The sequence below is a fragment of the Coturnix japonica genome, chromosome 8, assembly GCF_001577835.2.
Source record: "Coturnix japonica isolate 7356 chromosome 8, Coturnix japonica 2.1, whole genome shotgun sequence".
In the NCBI taxonomy this organism is placed as follows: domain Eukaryota; kingdom Metazoa; phylum Chordata; class Aves; order Galliformes; family Phasianidae; genus Coturnix; species Coturnix japonica.
In genome coordinates, this window is record NC_029523.1 from 23,735,076 (window position 1) to 23,752,537 (window position 17,462).

Here is a 17,462-nt window from a genome sequence, read left to right on the forward strand (position 1 = left end):
AGGCCGGGCGGGGCGGTCCCTCAGGGCGCTGTTGGTGCGGCGCTGCTCCAGGCCTCGGCCCGGCCCTGATGTTCATGATGCTCCTCACTAGAGGTGCTGGGACTTAATAGCTGGTTTAATACATTGAACAACAGTGTTTCTGTGCAGAACACTTAACAAAGAAACCTCAGGGAAGGAAAGCAAAGGGCTCTCTTACCTCTGAGGGTCCTGAGCAGAAGTAAATGGAGATGTTACAGCAAAAGTTGTTTTTCATCCTCATTTTTTTCCCCTTATCCTACAGAGCCATTTGCTTAACTTACTGAAATTAACTTTCCTAAATGTATTGAAATTTAATACTAAAATGCACTGTGCTTTTGAAGTGTCTTGAATGCTGTAATGGCTCTCTTTTCTACATGACTCTGTATCGGGATAGGGCAAAAAAGGCTTTGTGGGTTTTTTTCTTCTTTCTTTTTCTGTTTTCTTTTTAACGTTTTTCTTTCTGGGAGAGGTGCCTGGGACAAGAGGATGAAAGAAGAAAGCGGAGGGAATTGGATTCTTGTAGGTACAGCTGTTCCCAGCTGTAAGAATCAGGGATCAGGGCAGAAACAAATTTATAGTGTCAGGAGAGACTGAATAAGCCAGTAATGTGCTGGGAACTTTCTTGTGGACTCGTAGCCACTTCTGTTACACTGCTGTGTGTTTGTTACAGCGCTCTTTGGAACTGCTCTTTTGAAAATACCGGTTCTTTTCAATAAATCACCCACTGTTTGTTTCATGCATTTCCTCAGTAAGTCTGCCTTCTTTCTTCCCATAAGCTTTATTTAAGCCTTCTTTTGTTTCTGTTAGAGGTTGGTCTGCTGTCTGAGAACTCGGTGGGTTTATAGGAGAGGATCAGAATAGCTCCCACGTGTGTTCCTGCTTTGTATCTTGGGTTTTAGTAGTGATTCGAGTTGCAGTTTTTCCCTTCTACGTGCCACTGGAATATTGAAGTGCCTGGCATGCAAAGCCAATAGCAGTGGCGTGGTCTATGTAGAAATAAGTTTCTGAGCTTTGTTTTTGAAGGGAAGTCTCTGGTCAGTGTTGTCTGCTTGGCTCTTGTTAATATCTTCAGGTTGACGCTTTGGGCTGTCTACTGTTTCCCCTCTGTATTTCCACACGTGAAGTGGGAGGTATTCAGACTATATAGAAAGTGAAGTTGCAAAATCTATGACCTTCAGCTTTTTGGTGCAAGCAAGTTTAGAAGCTGATGGCTTCAAAAGTCACTGAAGGAACATACAGAAAAGCAATGGACTGATACCCACTGGGGTTTGTCCTTGTAGGAGTTTGAGATTACCAGAGTGATAGGAGCGTTAAGAGGGCAGATTTTGCATGTATAGAAACAGTACCCCCCAGTAAGAGCTGTGTATGTAGGGAGAAGAGAGGAGGAAGATAACTCACTGCATTCAGATGAACAGCTGTTAATCTTAACAAAAGAAGCGGATGTAGACATGTTGTACTTGTATGCTGTATCTAGATATCTGATTAATGTATTTCTTCTAATGCACAGCCTCACTTGCTCATGAGTGTTTGTGAGAGGAGCTTCAAGGCGGTGTTTTTCATGTTGTAGACCATATGAATGTGTAATTTTAAAGTGACAGATTACCTACAACTGTCTTTCTTTCCATGCTCTCACCATGGAACAGTGAACAAATACTGTATGATAAACCCCGTATTCAGCTAATAGACGTGTTTGCTCCTGGGCTGAGTGTTTTAATAGAAGTGGTTTACGGCATGTCTTTAAAAATTGATTTCACTATTGCGACTACCAACTGGCCTAAGTGTTCCAGGATCTGCCAGGAGTAATTATAGACGGTTGGTTCAGATGTTGCTTAAATGTGTAAGCCTTGATGGGAAACGCAGTGGATTTCAGCCAAAATGCTAATTTTGATGTTTTGTCATTTTGTAAAGCTATGAACTCAGAACAAATTATTTTTATCCTGATGTACTGATACGTAATTGCACAGTTAGGGCCAAGTTTGTCCTTGATGGAGCACTGAACACTACCAGTGTGAACAGTTACAGTATCAGCACTAACCTAAAGCTGACTAACTTGATATCTACAGTAGCGTAATAACTTCATTTACCCAGGTATGCTTATGTACCTGCATTGAAGCTCATGATAGCAAGGCTTGTTTGCTCCAGAATGCAGCTCTATACCCTCCTAATTCCTTAGGTTTTCCAGCGTGAGAACTGTGTCTTGGCATGGGCTGATGAACGTTTCCTCTGTTTGACAAATTGTAGGTTATGGCAAGTGTTCAAATCCTGCAGCTTGAGAGTGCACCTGTGATGTTCACAAGTATCAGGAGTCTAATCGTGAACTGCTAATTTGGGAGTTCATGTGGATTCAGTGGATGCAGGATCTGAAGCTTTTGAAGTGATGCCCTGTCCAGGTAGGGTCAAGATAACCCCATTGAGAGCTGGAGCTGCTGGATTTCCCTCATAGACTGTGCCTTCACTCTTCATCTCTAATTTAAATGCTCTTGTGGTTCTTTGCTTGGCCTTCCTTTTTCCTGAGAGCTCCCGGCTGCAGCTGCTTCCTGCTGTTGTGCAGTTAGACAAGCAGCAGAGCAGAGGGTTGAACTGACTGCTTTTGTGAGGCGTAGCAACAAGTTGGGGAAGAAGTGGAGCAGGTTTACCACTGTCAAGTAGAAAGATCTTGGAGTGGGAGAACTAGTCAGTGTTTGTTCTGCCTGTGGCTGCAGACTGGGAATTGGTGAGGCATCCTGCAGCGTTGTCTCTGGTGGTTGCAGTGCAGGGCCTCAGGGTGCACTGCAGCTGTGGGAGCCCCGAGCTTCCTTCCAGAGAAGACAAGGATGAGCAGCAGCCTTTATTCCTCTGCAGGCTGGATTCCTCTGTGCAGACACTCCTTAAGGGCCAAACTACACAAATTGCCCATAGTTTGAAGACCTTGATCTTTCACGGGCACCTCAGTGCTCCAGCGCAGCACCTCTGTGCAGGGTTCAGCATGCTACTGCTCTTATTGGGTCAGTGACAATATGGACTGTAGCTTCGAGCATCAGCTCAAGAGTGGAACTGGAAGGGCAGAATCACTTCTCTGTGTTAGTGCAAATCTGGAATAGAGCAGATTCTAAAGACAAATAACGCTGCTGAACATCTATGAGCTCGATATCTGCTGACAGTGGTCATGCTGACATCTTTCTGCTGTTTGTGAGAGATCTGTAGGTAGGCAGTAGAAACTGAAAATAAATGAATTTTGGATCTGATTTATTGGAATGATTTGCTTAGTCATTTGTATTTTTCTGCTGCTGTTACTTTGTTGTTTCAAGTGACTTAGCTTGGCGTGGTCTGTGAAGCTGCACGAGGATGAATCGGGACACAATGTGCTTTTTGTCAGAGTAGGTGAAAGTGGTTTGGCTCGAAAGTATTTAAAATACAAAAGACAGAATTAGAGGGCAGAAGGTAGTGATGAAGTAATGGTTCTGTCTTGGACACGGAGAGGGGAAAAAAAAGATATGGAGAGACATTACAGAAGATTAGTACATAGTGAATAATTTATAGCAGGGAAAAAAGCAGATACTAGAAAGTAGTAGAATATTTCCAGACCTGTGGTAGGATTTATTGAGATGATGTTACAGTGCTGGGGGCAGGGCAAGCAGCAAAGCTTTGGGGGAACAATCTGAGCCTTGTGGGACTAGGTGCTGGGGTCTGATTCTGCTACCAAAGTGAGATAATTCCACTGTGCTCAGCTGCTTTCCCTTGTTTTAGGGTGTGAAAATGCTCCACAGTGTTTACTAGGGAATGGGTAGCTGATGGGGAATATTTGGTTTATAGTGAAGAAGGCAGTGATTGATGTACTCCTTCCAGCGTGCTTTCATTCGCTCCAGTTTGTTATCCTCCAATTTTGAATCTCAGAGATCTCCTTCATTATGAAGTTATTATTATCTATTATTATTATCACATCTATTATATGCCTGATTTGGAGAAGAGGAAGGGGAGATGAGGCGTGTTGTGCTGTTGCTCCTTGTTTTTGTTTCGTTTGCTATTGGAAAGCAGAAAAATAAGTGCTTGTTGATTGCTATAGCTCAGTCCCTTGGGCATTGAATGGTATTATTCTATATTAATACTGGCCTTCAGCATTTCAATCTGCTCTCGCTTTCCCACAGGAATGTGCCTTTGTCTCTTCACATCTACACAGGAATCAAAGATCTTGGAAAAGGAACATTCAAGCAGTGATTGCCACTCTTCTACCACCAGCTCTGTTAGCTCACTGGAACCCTAGTAGAAAGGCAACAGTATTGGATTTCATATGTAATGTCAAAAATGCTTTTTTCATTTTATCTCCTTTCTACAACTGACAAACACCTTTTATTTAACATATTCAGATCTTTTCACACTAAGATTATGAAACCTAATTTGAGCCTGTTAATCTTTTTCCCAGTAATCCATAGAAAAGCACAGCTGCACTACTAAAAACATACTGTTTACCCATGATCTCTGGGTCTGGGCAGCCTGCAGCGTTCCAAAGATCAAAGTTTAAAGGAGACATGCCAGTCCTTCACAATTCCTTTTATTTCATCTCTTGAAACCACGTAAGCCATATTTGCAGCTGAGAAATAATTCTGCTGAGCTTCAACCTGCGTGTGTGTGTGTGTGTGTGCAGCCCTTCGGTCCTGTAGCTCTAACAGAAAGGTATGTCTGCAGGTTGATAACCATGAAATAAGGTAGGGCAAATGCAATTAGTAGTTGTAATGTACGCTCACCTGGTTACTTAGTACTTTGTCTTTTTAATTTAATCTAACTAATCTTAAGGATGTTCTGTCTTAAAAAAAAAACAATAAAAAAACAACACCAATATTGTTACAAATGACGCCCCACTTTTTTATCATTGCCTATGTGGGAAAACTAGCACGTTTGTGTAAGGATAAACTGGGAAGTCAGTGGTTTCCAGCGTGTGCATTTTGGATAATATTTACGTAGACTATTATCTAATGGGCCATATAAATATTTATCATATGCTGCAGCTCTTTGATCATAAACACTTGTTTGAAAGGCATTCTGTCCCTGCTGTGATTTGCAAAGAAAGAGACCGTTCGGAGATTTGGCTTGTCCTGCATTAGCAGTTTGGTCCTGGACAATAACATAGTAAATAGTAAAACTGGAGATGTCTTTGTAAATTTGTTATTTTTCTCTTCTCTCTTTCTGCTTGCAAGTACAAATAATAACTTATACGTATGAGGCCTCAGGCTGCAGCAGGCAGGCAAAGCTGGATTGAAGTTCTAGGGGCCTTTTTTTCATGGCTGCAGGAGTTTGCCAGCTGTGTCCTACACATCTCTACAGTGCTGCACAGACATGCGTTATTAGTGCATCAAATAATTTGCTGTGCTTTTAGGAATATTGTGCTCGAGGTGTTGACCTGTGTCTGTTCATTTTCAGGACTTCTGTCTTTAACAGAATAAGAACATTCATCTTCAAATTCTTAATGAAGTACTTAGGCTAAATATTTCCAGCCAGCCTCATTATTGAGTTCTGAGGTCCTCAAGAAGCACCTCTAGGCAGAGTTCCATGTTGGTGACACTTATGACCTGGAGGTGACGGTGCTTCTTGTGGGATGTGAGTGGCATTCCAGAAAAGCCCTTGGAAACCACTGATGTTTTTGCAAGCAGATCAGATCCTTTTGTAGGGACCCAATACTTTGAACAGCATTGGCTGCTTGCTGTGCTTGAGGAAAGGTTTACTTTTACTTTTAGCCTTTTTCTGTAAGACTCCAAAATATTTCTTTATAATGATATAATTTCTCTTTTGCTCAGAGTAATACAGTTTAAAATAGGTTTCTTGTGTTTGCTTTTTAGATCTGTCACATAATGGCTTCTTGCTCGCATCCATCAATTTACAGAAATAAAACAAGGGATATTGGTAAACTGATAGATGCTGCTTGAGCACACAGATGAACTTGGTGTCCTGCACGATCACTCACATGTGTGCATCCTGGTTGCTTAGTAAGGAGAAAAGAGTAAACATTACATGGGCTGATTGCGTTCCAGATCTCAAATGTTTGTGGGAAGAATCCAATGCAAAGCTATAATTATAAGTGCTGAGTAGGTGGTACTATGAGCTTAATTCTCTAACATCTGTTAAATTTGTTCTCTAACCAGCAGAATACACTAATAAGCGAACATCAGTGCTGCCCTGCAGGGAGGGGAAGTAATTGGGAGTAAAGCTGTGTGTGAGAAGGCAGGATATAAAGTGAAGTATTCCTTTGGCTGTTTGTGAAAAGCAAGAAAGATTTGCCTATGTTTAAAAAAAAAAAAATGAAATCAGCTTTGCAACTTGTGGCTTACTCTCTTCTTATGAGTCAGCAGCTGAAGGCAGTGCCAAACTAGGGGAGAACTGGGAAATGCGTGAGATAGCAGCAGGGATAGCTCCATGGAATTTCTTACAGTAAACCTTTTAGCAAGAAGCTAGCAGCACCTACAGCCAGGCTATTCAGCTTTGGGGAGGCTGAGTGCAAAATTAAAGTGAACATCATCTGTTGATAAGGATGTTTTAGAACTCTTTTTACAGCTGGGGGTTAGGAGGAAGATGCAGAGTGCTGTAAGTATCCCAGCTGACAGATGCACTATTAATCACCGGTAGCAGGAGGATTGTCCTCTTCTTGTCGGAGGCATTAGCTTTTGTCAGCCTGACCAGGTCATAGAGCCAGGGACAAGCAAATAAAGCGAGCTTTCTTGCCAATGCTTCTAGGTGTGTTAGCCTCATGGCACACCATTATTTTTAGCTGATTGCTCATCTCTTGAGCAGATGACCTTGCTTAGCAAGATTAGTGTGTATTGCACCTAATCTACCATACAGAATCAGGATGGTGAAGGAGAGTGGCTCGGGTTTCTATCAGTACTGAAGCGTACCTTCTTGCTTTGATAGATATCTGTTTTAAATCTAGTTTCTGTTATTGAATGAATAAGAGTTCGGGGTTCCAATGCTTTTTCTATCATGCTTTGCATATACTGAGCCAGTAAAATTGGTTATTGCCCAAAAAAATCATATGTAGGCTTAATTTGAAATGTGAACAACCTTATTGTCTTGCTAAGCAGTACTTTCAGAATCTTTCCCCTTCCTCCCTAAACAACCAGTCTTTTACATACAGATGTCCTCCAAATCACTTGTTTGGGACAGTTGGCCTGGTTTCAGGTACGGCTGTTTTGTTGCTATTTAAATGATAACTTATATTTTCCTTTTCTTAAAGCACCAGCTGAGTTTTGTATGCTTCAGAGTTTTGGTAGCAGATTCATACAAGCACTGACGTGGTGCTTGTGTGACCCATCAAACACTTTGTATCAGCTCTTAATTAACATTTCCCAGATTGATTAAATGTTAATGTTTACTATTAATTAAGGGCAAGCTTAGGAATTAAGTACAGTGCATTTGTCACTATATAAAATGTCATTTACTTAAATGTGATGCATTGAAGTAAGCAACTCATTGTGAATAATGAAATCAATCAATTTAGGCTCACTTTGTTCTTTTAGGTTGCCAGTAAGTAGGCACCCATTTCCTGGGATGTTCTTATAATTTAATGAAGTAATTTCAGCAAATTATTTTCTAAGTCCTTAAACTCACGTGGATTCCTAGTGTATGGCTCTTAGAAAGTTAAGCAGTTTATTCTTCAGTTGTCTTTTTTCTTTCCCTTGCAAGGCTGGAAGTTGGGCAAGGATGTGCCAGGTTACTGCTCAGCTATTTTAATTCTCAGTATCACACCACTGCTTGGGGGGAGGAGCAAACAGTTTTCAGACTCGGCAGAATTCAGCCTGACTCACTGTCTCATCCAGCAGTGATTTGCCACTCCTTGGCTTGTTGGCTACATGGGAGGCATTGGCTCCTGCCTCTTCATCTTGCTTCAGTTGAGAGCTCAGCAGAGCCAGGCACACAACCCCTTTCACTGCGTCAGGAGTCTAATTTGTTGGCATTGATGCATTGACATGGCTGTGGTGTTACTTCCTGTTTTTTTTCACAAGGGAATCCAATTTACTGCTTCTTAGCAGCTTTCCCATCTGCCACAATTCAGGAAAACACAGGAGTCTCTGGGTTGAATGTGCAAGGCATCAGCTCCCAGTTATGGCTGAGTTTGCATCCATACCTTTTCCTTTGCTCCCTGCCTCCTTCCTTCTTTTTCCTTTTATATAGATATGATTGTGTATGACTGCTGCTCAGTTCCTTGGCTGTGTGTGTGCATGAGCTTTATCAGAGCGTGCATACTCTTACATGCAAATTTACACTGTGCTTTTCAGGAACTTCTGTGCCGTGCAACTTAGATGTAATCAGAATCAGAGAACCCCAGGGGTTGAAGGAGACCTCTGGACATCATCCAGTCCAACCCCCTTATGTAGAGCCAGCTATAAACATTGGAGATAAAACCAGAGCAACTTACTCAAGACCTGGAAACTCAAATTAATTGAAAAATGCGATGTGAAGACTTGCTTGTTATTTTATCAGTTTTTTAAGCTCTGTTTGTTTATTTGTTTACTTTATTTTTCCTCACAGGCCTTACTGAAAATGGACAGTAAGAGGCCGGCATCTGTGAAATACTATGTTGGAATTGATGTTGGATCGGCAAGTGTTCGTGCTGCTTTGGTAGACGAGTTTGGGACAGTAGTGATGCACGCAGAACAACCAATACAAATCTGGGAACCTCAACAAGACCACTATGAACAATCCTCTGCTGACATATGGGCTGCTTGTTGTGCAGTCACCAAGGTACATGAAGGAAAAGAAATGAAGGAGATTTGCTTCAAGCAGTGCTTCAAAGTTTGAAAGTTGGAAATCTTTCAGTCACTGGCCTTTATCATTCAATTCTGCCATGCTTCTGTCTAACATGGAATTACCTTCATACATTCAAGGCACCTTTAGGATATGTAGCTTCACAGTGTCTGATATCCAAGTGAGGAGCAGAAGGCCACAGTGTTATAACTGAAGAGAGGAGGAAAGCCTTTCCTAGGTCTAAAGGAGGACTTCACTGCTGCCTTTGGGATTCACAGCAGGGATTTTTGTTTCACTGCTGTATGTTTTATCCACAAACAGTTTCTTTGAGGAGTGAAGGTTGCTCAGAACCTGATAATGCATATCTTTAGAGGTGTGCATGGTGTTGCACTGCAGCCAAAAAGGAGCAGTTATTGTAGAGGAGTTCAGTCTGTTTTATGGGTGGTGCCTCGTATGATCTCTGTCACCCGTGAACCTCATTATGACATTTGTCTGGTGTTATAAAACTGAAATAAATTTTATGTATTTGTAGATAGTATCAAGCTTAAAAATAGACTGAAACAAACCTTATTATAAGGGATCCAAGGATAGACTGTACATGTTGGTAGTAAAAGTAAATGACTGACCTTGCTCGGCCGTCTACATGCAGACTATTTCATCCCCCATAGGAAAGGCACAGCCTGTACCATGATCTAAAGTTATTTATTTAAATATTCATGATATACTTTGTAATTTGCAGATGGGCAGTTTCCTCATTCTCTTGCTATTGATCAGCCTTTTCAAACATCAGTGAGCCCGGCTCTGCAGAGATGCTCTGAGATGAAGGAGACAAGTGGTGAGGGCAGGGGAAGGAAAAGGGTATTGTGACAGGAACAACTGGGAAAGCAGCTTGATGTTACAGGCAGAGAGAGTTACTTCATTTTTCTCTTTGTAAATTACTTTTCTCTTACTCTTTAAATGCAATCTCTTAAATATAAGTGGTTAAAATATGGTCTCTGGAACTTTGGCTTTACAAAGCCAATAAGACACTGGCACTGTGGCAAGTCTGAAGTCTTTCGTTACAGTACTAATTAAGATAATGATATTTTTATTGTTGCTGTGAGATGGCAATTTATTACTGCATTACATTTTAGATGCCTTGCAACTTCACGTGGCGTTTGATCCGTGTAGAAGTTATATATTTTTCTCCAGTGCTGCTTCAAGCCATGACATTGAGTTCTTTTGGGGGTGATGAGTTTTTCAGATTATTTTCTGAACGTATGCTTTCCAAACTCTTGATAGCAGAGTTCCTGAAGAGATGTGCATTACAGGCCTATTAGCACTGCTTTAGGTTTTGACCAACTTGACAGCAATTTATTTTTGAGACCCTTCATTTTGTAACAAAAACTCTAACTTGTAACTTGTTTTCTGTGCTCATTGGTTCATGTGGTAGACCATATATATGGATTTCTTTGTATTTGTGTATGTTTTTCATAATTGCAGAAAGTCATCTGTGGTGTTGATGCCAGCCAGATTCGAGGGGTTGGATTTGATGCTACGTGTTCCCTTGTTGTCTTGGATAAACAATTCCAACCTTTGGCAGTCAACTCACAAGGTAGGACTCCAGCACAGAAGTGAGATGAGTTGCTTTCTGTGTGCTAAATATTTGGCATCCTAACACCAAATTCCGTCATACTGGATCAGAGAGACTGCCTCTTAGAGAAGTCTCTGCTCATTTCTAATTTTTACATGTTTTATCCTCATTCTGACTTTACTAATCATGGCTTTTCTTGTGTGTGTGAATACCTGTCCATGCTGCCTAAAGGGTTGCTAGACATGTATCTAGCATTAGTATACCCTAACTGCTTCTTCTGTCATGGAGTTGCAAGCCAGAGGCTGAGCTTGTGTATTTTGTTACACTGGTGTCCTGTCTTTGTCTAGGACACTGCCAAACCTCTGAAACAGATTGGTACCTTTATCTAAAAAAAAAATGAAGTGTTTATTACTTTTTAAGTCGGTGCTTCAGAAGCCTTATTTTTTTTCTCACATAATCCCATTTATGACTGGATGTCTGTTAACTCAGTAGTTATAGAGCCATAATCACAATTTTGTTGTTTTACCCTTTCTATTCTCATATTTATTTGTCATCTCCTGTCCTTCTAAAGGGAAAACAAAAACAAAAAAGCAGCTTTGTCCCCAAAATGTCCTTTGCTAAATTTAGGAAAGATTATTTATTTTTCAGATTCAGAGTCTTTGATCTGTTCGGTATCTAATAATGTCTGGGGCTATTTTGGTCTGAGTCAAATTCAGTTCTCATTTGTTGCTGTCTGATATCCTCAAGAACAATGGTATCAAATGTAAGATGAGAACAGACAAAATATTGTCACACTGGGCATGTGCTAATCTGAGTTCAGGCAGTTTTGGAGGTCTGAATTGTGTTTGAACCCATATTCAGCATAGTCTCATTCCTCATAGACCTGACTTGGAGTATGTTTTCAAGACTGAAATGCATGAGTGGCTCTTCTGTGGAGCTGAGTGTCAGAATACTTGGCAAGAGAGTAATGTGAAGTGTTGCTTGGATTATTCCCTCACCTGTTGAGTAGGTCTTTTGTAGGTTAATTTAATTAAAATCTGTTTTGGTTTTTGTTCTGATGTGTCACACTGACTTGCTGAATGCTTTTGCCTTCCATATCCAAAATAAACATATTTTTGTAAACTACTCCCATGAAAGTATTTTTGAAAGAATTTAGGATAGTTTTCTCTTAACTTACAGCCTAGTGATGTAGGGTATTGTGGTGGAGTTATACGGGACTTAAAACAATCTTTGTTTTATTGTGTTCTAAAGGGCAAAACAGTAGGAATGTTATTATGTGGATGGATCATCGCGCAGTCAGTCAAGTAGACCGAATCAATGCAACGCAGCACAGGATTCTGAGCTATGTTGGGGGAGTGATGTCTGTGGAAATGCAGCCTCCTAAGTTGTTGTGGTTAAAGGAAGTGAGTACCTTTAATATTGTGGAGTGTTTTTAGTAATGATTAATATCATTTTCTTTGTTAATGCCTACACTATCTTAGTGTTGAGCTCAGAGATATGCAAAGTGCAGGGGACAAGGAAGAGAACAATGTAGTTGCATGTTGTCTCTAGGAAGTAGATCATCTGTAGGAGGGAGTTGCTCTGCTCAAAACGTGGAACTCCACTCCTTTCTCGTGTTTTGTGTTACAGGATTACATACGGACTTTGAACAATAACTGTCAGAGAAAAGGAAAAATGCTCACCACTTGAATTTTTCAAAACCTCCTCTAGTCTAGTTTGTATGTTTGGTGTTGATGTTTGGCCAAATGTAAGGTACTTTCTGCCAGGTTCAGAGCAATGCCTTGGGTTGGAAGGGACCTCAAAGGTCACTCACTGAGCACCAACCCCATGCTGTGGGCAGGGTTGACACCCACTAGATCAGTCACTAGAGTTGGTTGCCCAGAGCCCCTTCCAGCCTGAACTTGATCACCTCCAGGGATGGGGCTCTGCAGCTTTACTCCAACACCTCACCAACCTCTCAGTGGAAAGTTTCCTCCTAACACCTACCCTGAATCTCCCCTATCATTACCTGACATTGTGTTTCTGGAAAGGAATTACTATTACTTGAATTTTCATCAAAACAATTTTAGGTATTCCTAAAGAATATCACTTATCAAATGTACTGTGAGTTTTTGGAAGTAATGAGAAGGAGAAAGGGGGGAGGGTGACCGAACTGTGCTTTTCCTTTTCTGTCATCTCTTATTATTAGAATTTAAACTGAATAAATGACCTCATTCACCATGACGAGTGAGCTGACTTACAAGAAGTAGATACTGGTCTTTCTCTCTTATAATTTTCCTGTTATAAATGACTTGTGTTTATTTGCGGAGGGATGTTGCAGTTATTCTTCCAAATTACAAGTTATTCCCATCAGCTTCTTCTTGATGTTCTTTTCCATGTAGTATTTGATTTGGTGTGTCTCTCTTAATCTCTTTATATTTTAGTTTCTAGTTAGAAAACTAACCAGAAAGTAGAGGCTTCAGAGCGTATTCTATTCATTTAATTATTTCACTCTATCCCATTTTGATTTCAAATTAAGAAATCAAACTGTGGAGCACCTAATAGGTTTCTTTGCGATATCTAGTTTGAATTGTATTACCTTACATTCAGTTTAGTTTGAGCACTGCTATATCGCTTTATCCCCTGGCATCTGGAGGCTGGTCTACATGAAATTAATTGGAGGTCCTGATGTCTGTGACTGAAGATAAGTGTTCATATGGCAAAGTCAGCACTGCACGTGAAGTCTGTGTGTAGGTCATTTTGCAGTAAGTGATCAACTGAGTGCAGCTGCTGGCTGCCTTCGGGGGTTTCTTGCTAACATTAGCAACCCACTTAAAAGCAGCACTTGATTTCTTTGCCCCTTGTGTGCTGAGAGGGCCCACTGTTAAATCTGCAATATGTGTACACCAAAACGAATGCATGATTTTTCTTTTAAATCTACTTTCTGTAGGTACAGTCACATTTGAATCTGGAATGTTGTCAGCTGAATTAAGAGCGTGGAATGTTATAGATAAAGCTGAAAAAAAGAAGCCTTATCCTTTCACAAATATTTAGAAACCAGCTGAAGGATAATGCTGACAAAGTCTTCCTGAACTCTGTAAGATAAGTGAAAATGTAAACTTGAGTGAAAAAGAAAGTAGTCCTCAGTTACTGCATCTTTCAGAATAACCAGATAATTCACTTACCTTGCTAGAATTTCCTTAGATTTCTATTGTTTTTCGAATTATCTTGCCAAGTCTGGGGTGGCTGTTGGTCCTCCTCTAGAATTAATCTGTTAGCATTTTTCTCCCCCCAAGGTAGCAGAAAGAATCTTGTTTACTAATTTTTGGCTGGAGATTTAATTGTGGCTTGTGCCAAAACAGGAGGATGCTTGTTACATTTTTGTCATATTAATGGCATTAGAAATCAGCTATTTGTAAAAAACATCCATCCCATATGCTGTAGCACAGTCCAGATGGGTGGAGCACGCTGAACTGGGAATAGGTATTTGCTTGGCAACTGTCCCCAGATGGAATGCAGTTTTCCTATAGTGTGTTTTCATGCCTCATATTTAAGTATGGTGAGAAAGAGCAAAGAAGATCCTCCCTAGAGCAAGAAGTCACAGAGTAAATGAAGTCCCTTGCAATTAATAACCAAGATTGATAATTCTTAGTTTATTTTCTTTGTATTTCTTATGGCACGTTGCTCGGTGATCTTTCTGTTCACATCTTCAGTTACAGCCACGTTTTTATGCATCATCATTCTTTTAGTTTGTTTTTGTACACCCATGACTTGCAGCTTTATCAGCCAGTGGGATAATTTGCAGAAGCAATTAAAACATGTATTTTCCTCGCTATGGTGGGGCGTTTGCTTGGCAGCAGCATATTTATTCCTGCATGTCCTCTCCCTTATTGCATTTGCAGCTGAGTTTGTTTTGTTGAATGGAACTGGTAAGATTTTATCAATAAAAAGAAGTCCCAACTCCATATTATGCAAAAAGAATACAAGCTACTGGGTTTGAAAGTGAATTCTTGATAAGGACTGTTTATAAATGCTTTAACAGCTTTTTGCTATCAAAACCGATACATAATTTGGACATGTTTGCATTGTACTTTGGACTGTTCAGTCAGGCTTTTAGTAGCAGTTGCTAATCAAGCAAAATAGCCTTTAAAAAAAACAAAACAGGATTAGCAGCTGGAATGTTTGAAACACCTGCACCTCTGAGAATCTCTTGACTCTGTTACAATATGATGAAGTTTATTCCCACAGATTTTTGTTCAATCCCTTTTTACAGCTCCAGCAACTCAGCTTTTGGTAACGCTGGTGTTTCTGTCATGCACATGGCAGTGTCTGACCTGCACTATGATATTCTGGTGCTACACCAAGGCTGCTTCAGGGATTTGGAAACACCTGCAGATGTCTAAGACAGCATCTTGACTGTGGAGACAGTGTGATGCACCAAAGCAGTGCTTTCCCACCTTTGACAGTAGCTTTATCCTTACAGCTTACTTTCTCAGGTGGCACCTCAGCCCCAAAAACACAGTTAAGGCCTTAAGGGGTTTTTTACCAGTTATCTGAGTGCAGCTTATAATTGTAAAACTGATTGGTTTGCAGCCTTGGCTCCAGCAAAGGTTTTAATACTGCCTATGGCTTATCTTGGGTGTCTGAGAAGGGCTCTATCACATGGTTTGGCATTAGTTCAGAAGTTTGGGAGATATAAGTTCTAAGTTCTTGCTTTGAGTTGGAATAGGGTGTGGGGCATCAGTTTCCTATATCCTCACAAGTGTGTGTATTGTCTTCAGTCTGTTCGTACAGATTGCCTGGGAAACTGGGATTCAAAATTCAGGTTGGATTGGGAAAAGCAGACTATTATTCAGCAAGTGTGTCTCATTTTCAGATGCCTTGGATCTTGACCTTGGATGCTCATACCAACTTTTTGTTTTTTACTCTGAACGGTAAAACATCTTTCTGATTCCATCTGTCCCTGCTGGTTTTAATCTAGGTTTCTCACACACCAGTTTGGAATGGTTTGGGAATGTGTGGCTTTTGACTGATAAGAAGCCATGAAATACAGACCAGTACCCTGTGCTAACTCGTAAGTTCTACTTCAAGCCCATTTTAAATTAATCCAGTGGCCAGCAGAGTTTGGATGTAAAAGCTGTCTGTAGTGACATTTAATATTATCCAATTCACGTTTAGTCTATATTAGCAATTATGAAAGTCAGGGGAGTTTTGTTGTTCGAATGTATATTTTACTTCTGGTATGGGGAGAAAGCATTCTCACTACTATTAGGTGTCTGATGATCACTTAATCTTACAAGAAAATAACAGACTTAGTAAAAGCAGAAGTTTCCAATACAGAAATAGACTACCTCAATAAAGCACTAGAGTACAAATCTGAAAGCTCTTATGTGTCTCTGAAAAATCCTGTTGCATAGTAGAGCTTGTGTGAAGTTCCATATTTCAGTTCGACTCATTGGTGAACAGCTGGCCTAACAAAATTGTGCAGCATGGCTTCATGGTCATCTTTTGACTTGGCAAAAATGGCATCCTCTATCTATTCCTTGACCTCACTCAGTTCTCCTCACTCTCACTTTTATCCTTCTTGTGTAGGAAGACTGAAAGATTCTGTGCTTCATAATTCTTAAACTCATTGCCCACAGTTACTGTAAAATCTCCAGATATTCCTGAATAACTGTTGAGAAGTGTTGTACTTTCTGGTTGCCCCAAGTGGTTGTGGAGTGACCTTCTATGAAGCTACTCAAGACCCAGCTGGATGTCTACCTGTGTGATCTATTGTAGGGTTCCTACTGTAGCAGAGGTTTGGGCTCAGTCCCTGCAGGTCCCTTCCAACCCATGTGATTCTGTGATTGTTTTGTCTTTGAAAGAAAGAAGGATCTAGGGGTACCACTCAGTTGAAAGGTTGAATGAGTTTCTTTAGAAGTGAGTTTGGCTGAGATGCAGGATATGAATACAGTACTGGGAATGTTCCCGGATCTTATCCACAGAGCTTTTAATGTGGTCACAGATTTCTGACTATGAGTAAAAATAAATTAAATCGACTTTAAGTGAGTGTCAAAAACATGGAGACTTTTTTAAAAAACTTGTTTGGAAAAAGCATCAGGATATGCTCTGGGTTTTTTTGTCTTTCTTTACTAATTAGTGATGACAAAGCATGGAGATGGCAACGAATGAATCATTTGGATGCTCATGAAACAGAATACTTTAATGTCACTAACATGTGGCTTTTGGGAATTCTTCAAGTAATAGAATAAGGACCCAGGGAGTATCTCTGATAAAGCAGATTTGCTCAAAGGGCACAGTTGTTCTTAATTTAATATCTTTTATGATTAACACTAATAGCTGATCTATTTCTGTTGCTTCTTGAAGACCAATGCAGAATGGTTTGTATGATCGAAGTAGGATGAATGACCTGTATACTAAGCTAAGAAGCACCTTTGCATTGCACTGAAAAGCTTAATTTTTATAAAGTAGTTGCCATGTACATCTAGTGGGTAAACAGCACTCAAATTTGGAACAGGCATGCAAAGCTTATATATTTTATGTTAAAAAGTTATAATTGCACAGTTTGTTTTGTTTTTGTTTAAGTTCAGTAAGCTATTGAGACACTCAGTGATTAATACTTCTCTAAAAAACCCTCTGCTTCTGCAATCTATTATAAGAGTCTTTGCCTGAACTTCTGAAGAGTAGATGACAATAGTAAGATGTGAAATAAAAAATAGATGGTATAGCAAGCAAATCACCTCTTAGATTTCTTGCATGGAGATGATGCCCCAAATAATTTCTAGAGTACCTCTCCAGCTCTGTCATAGCCTGCTAGATGTAACTGTTGACCTAATAATGTATGTTTTTGATGAAACTATGCCTCCTAACAGGGCTCTGTGCCCCTGAGACCCCAGCTAGGCTGTACTCTTAGATAAGCCACTGTTTCAGTTATTTAAAATACTGCTGGAGGTTTTTAAAGCAATTTGGTAGGGTGAAGCTTCACTAGAAGCTTTACAGGTTCTTAATTGCGTTGATCAACTGGCCTAATAGATTGTAAAGCTTTGTTCTGTGCTCACAGAGGTATTTGTTTTTTTCCTGTACTCAACATTTAGAAATAATAAAGATAAAATGGTTTATTTTGGAAAGTAAGGCATTATTTGAGCAAATGTTTTTAAAGTAAGTTGTCTACTGATTT

The 17,462-nt window shown here is 40.2% G+C and overlaps 1 protein-coding gene across 17 annotated transcripts in view; it reads left to right on the plus strand.

The window, feature by feature from the left end:
* FGGY (FGGY carbohydrate kinase domain containing) overlaps positions 1 to 17,462 on the plus strand; it is a 264,828-nt gene that overhangs the window by 156,345 nt on the left and 91,021 nt on the right. For 10 of the 17 annotated variants that reach the window (XR_001556977.2, XR_001556979.2, XR_001556981.2 and 7 more), the window contains 3 exons: positions 8,515 to 8,727; positions 10,213 to 10,324; positions 11,555 to 11,706. Coding sequence is in view for 3 of the 17 variants with exons in the window: in XM_015870644.2 (XP_015726130.1) it covers positions 8,527 to 8,727; positions 10,213 to 10,324; positions 11,555 to 11,706 (465 nt within the window). In the remaining 14 variants the exon portion in view is untranslated. The other 7 variants (XR_004308159.1, XM_032446175.1, XR_001556986.2 and 4 more) reach the window with 6 other exon arrangements.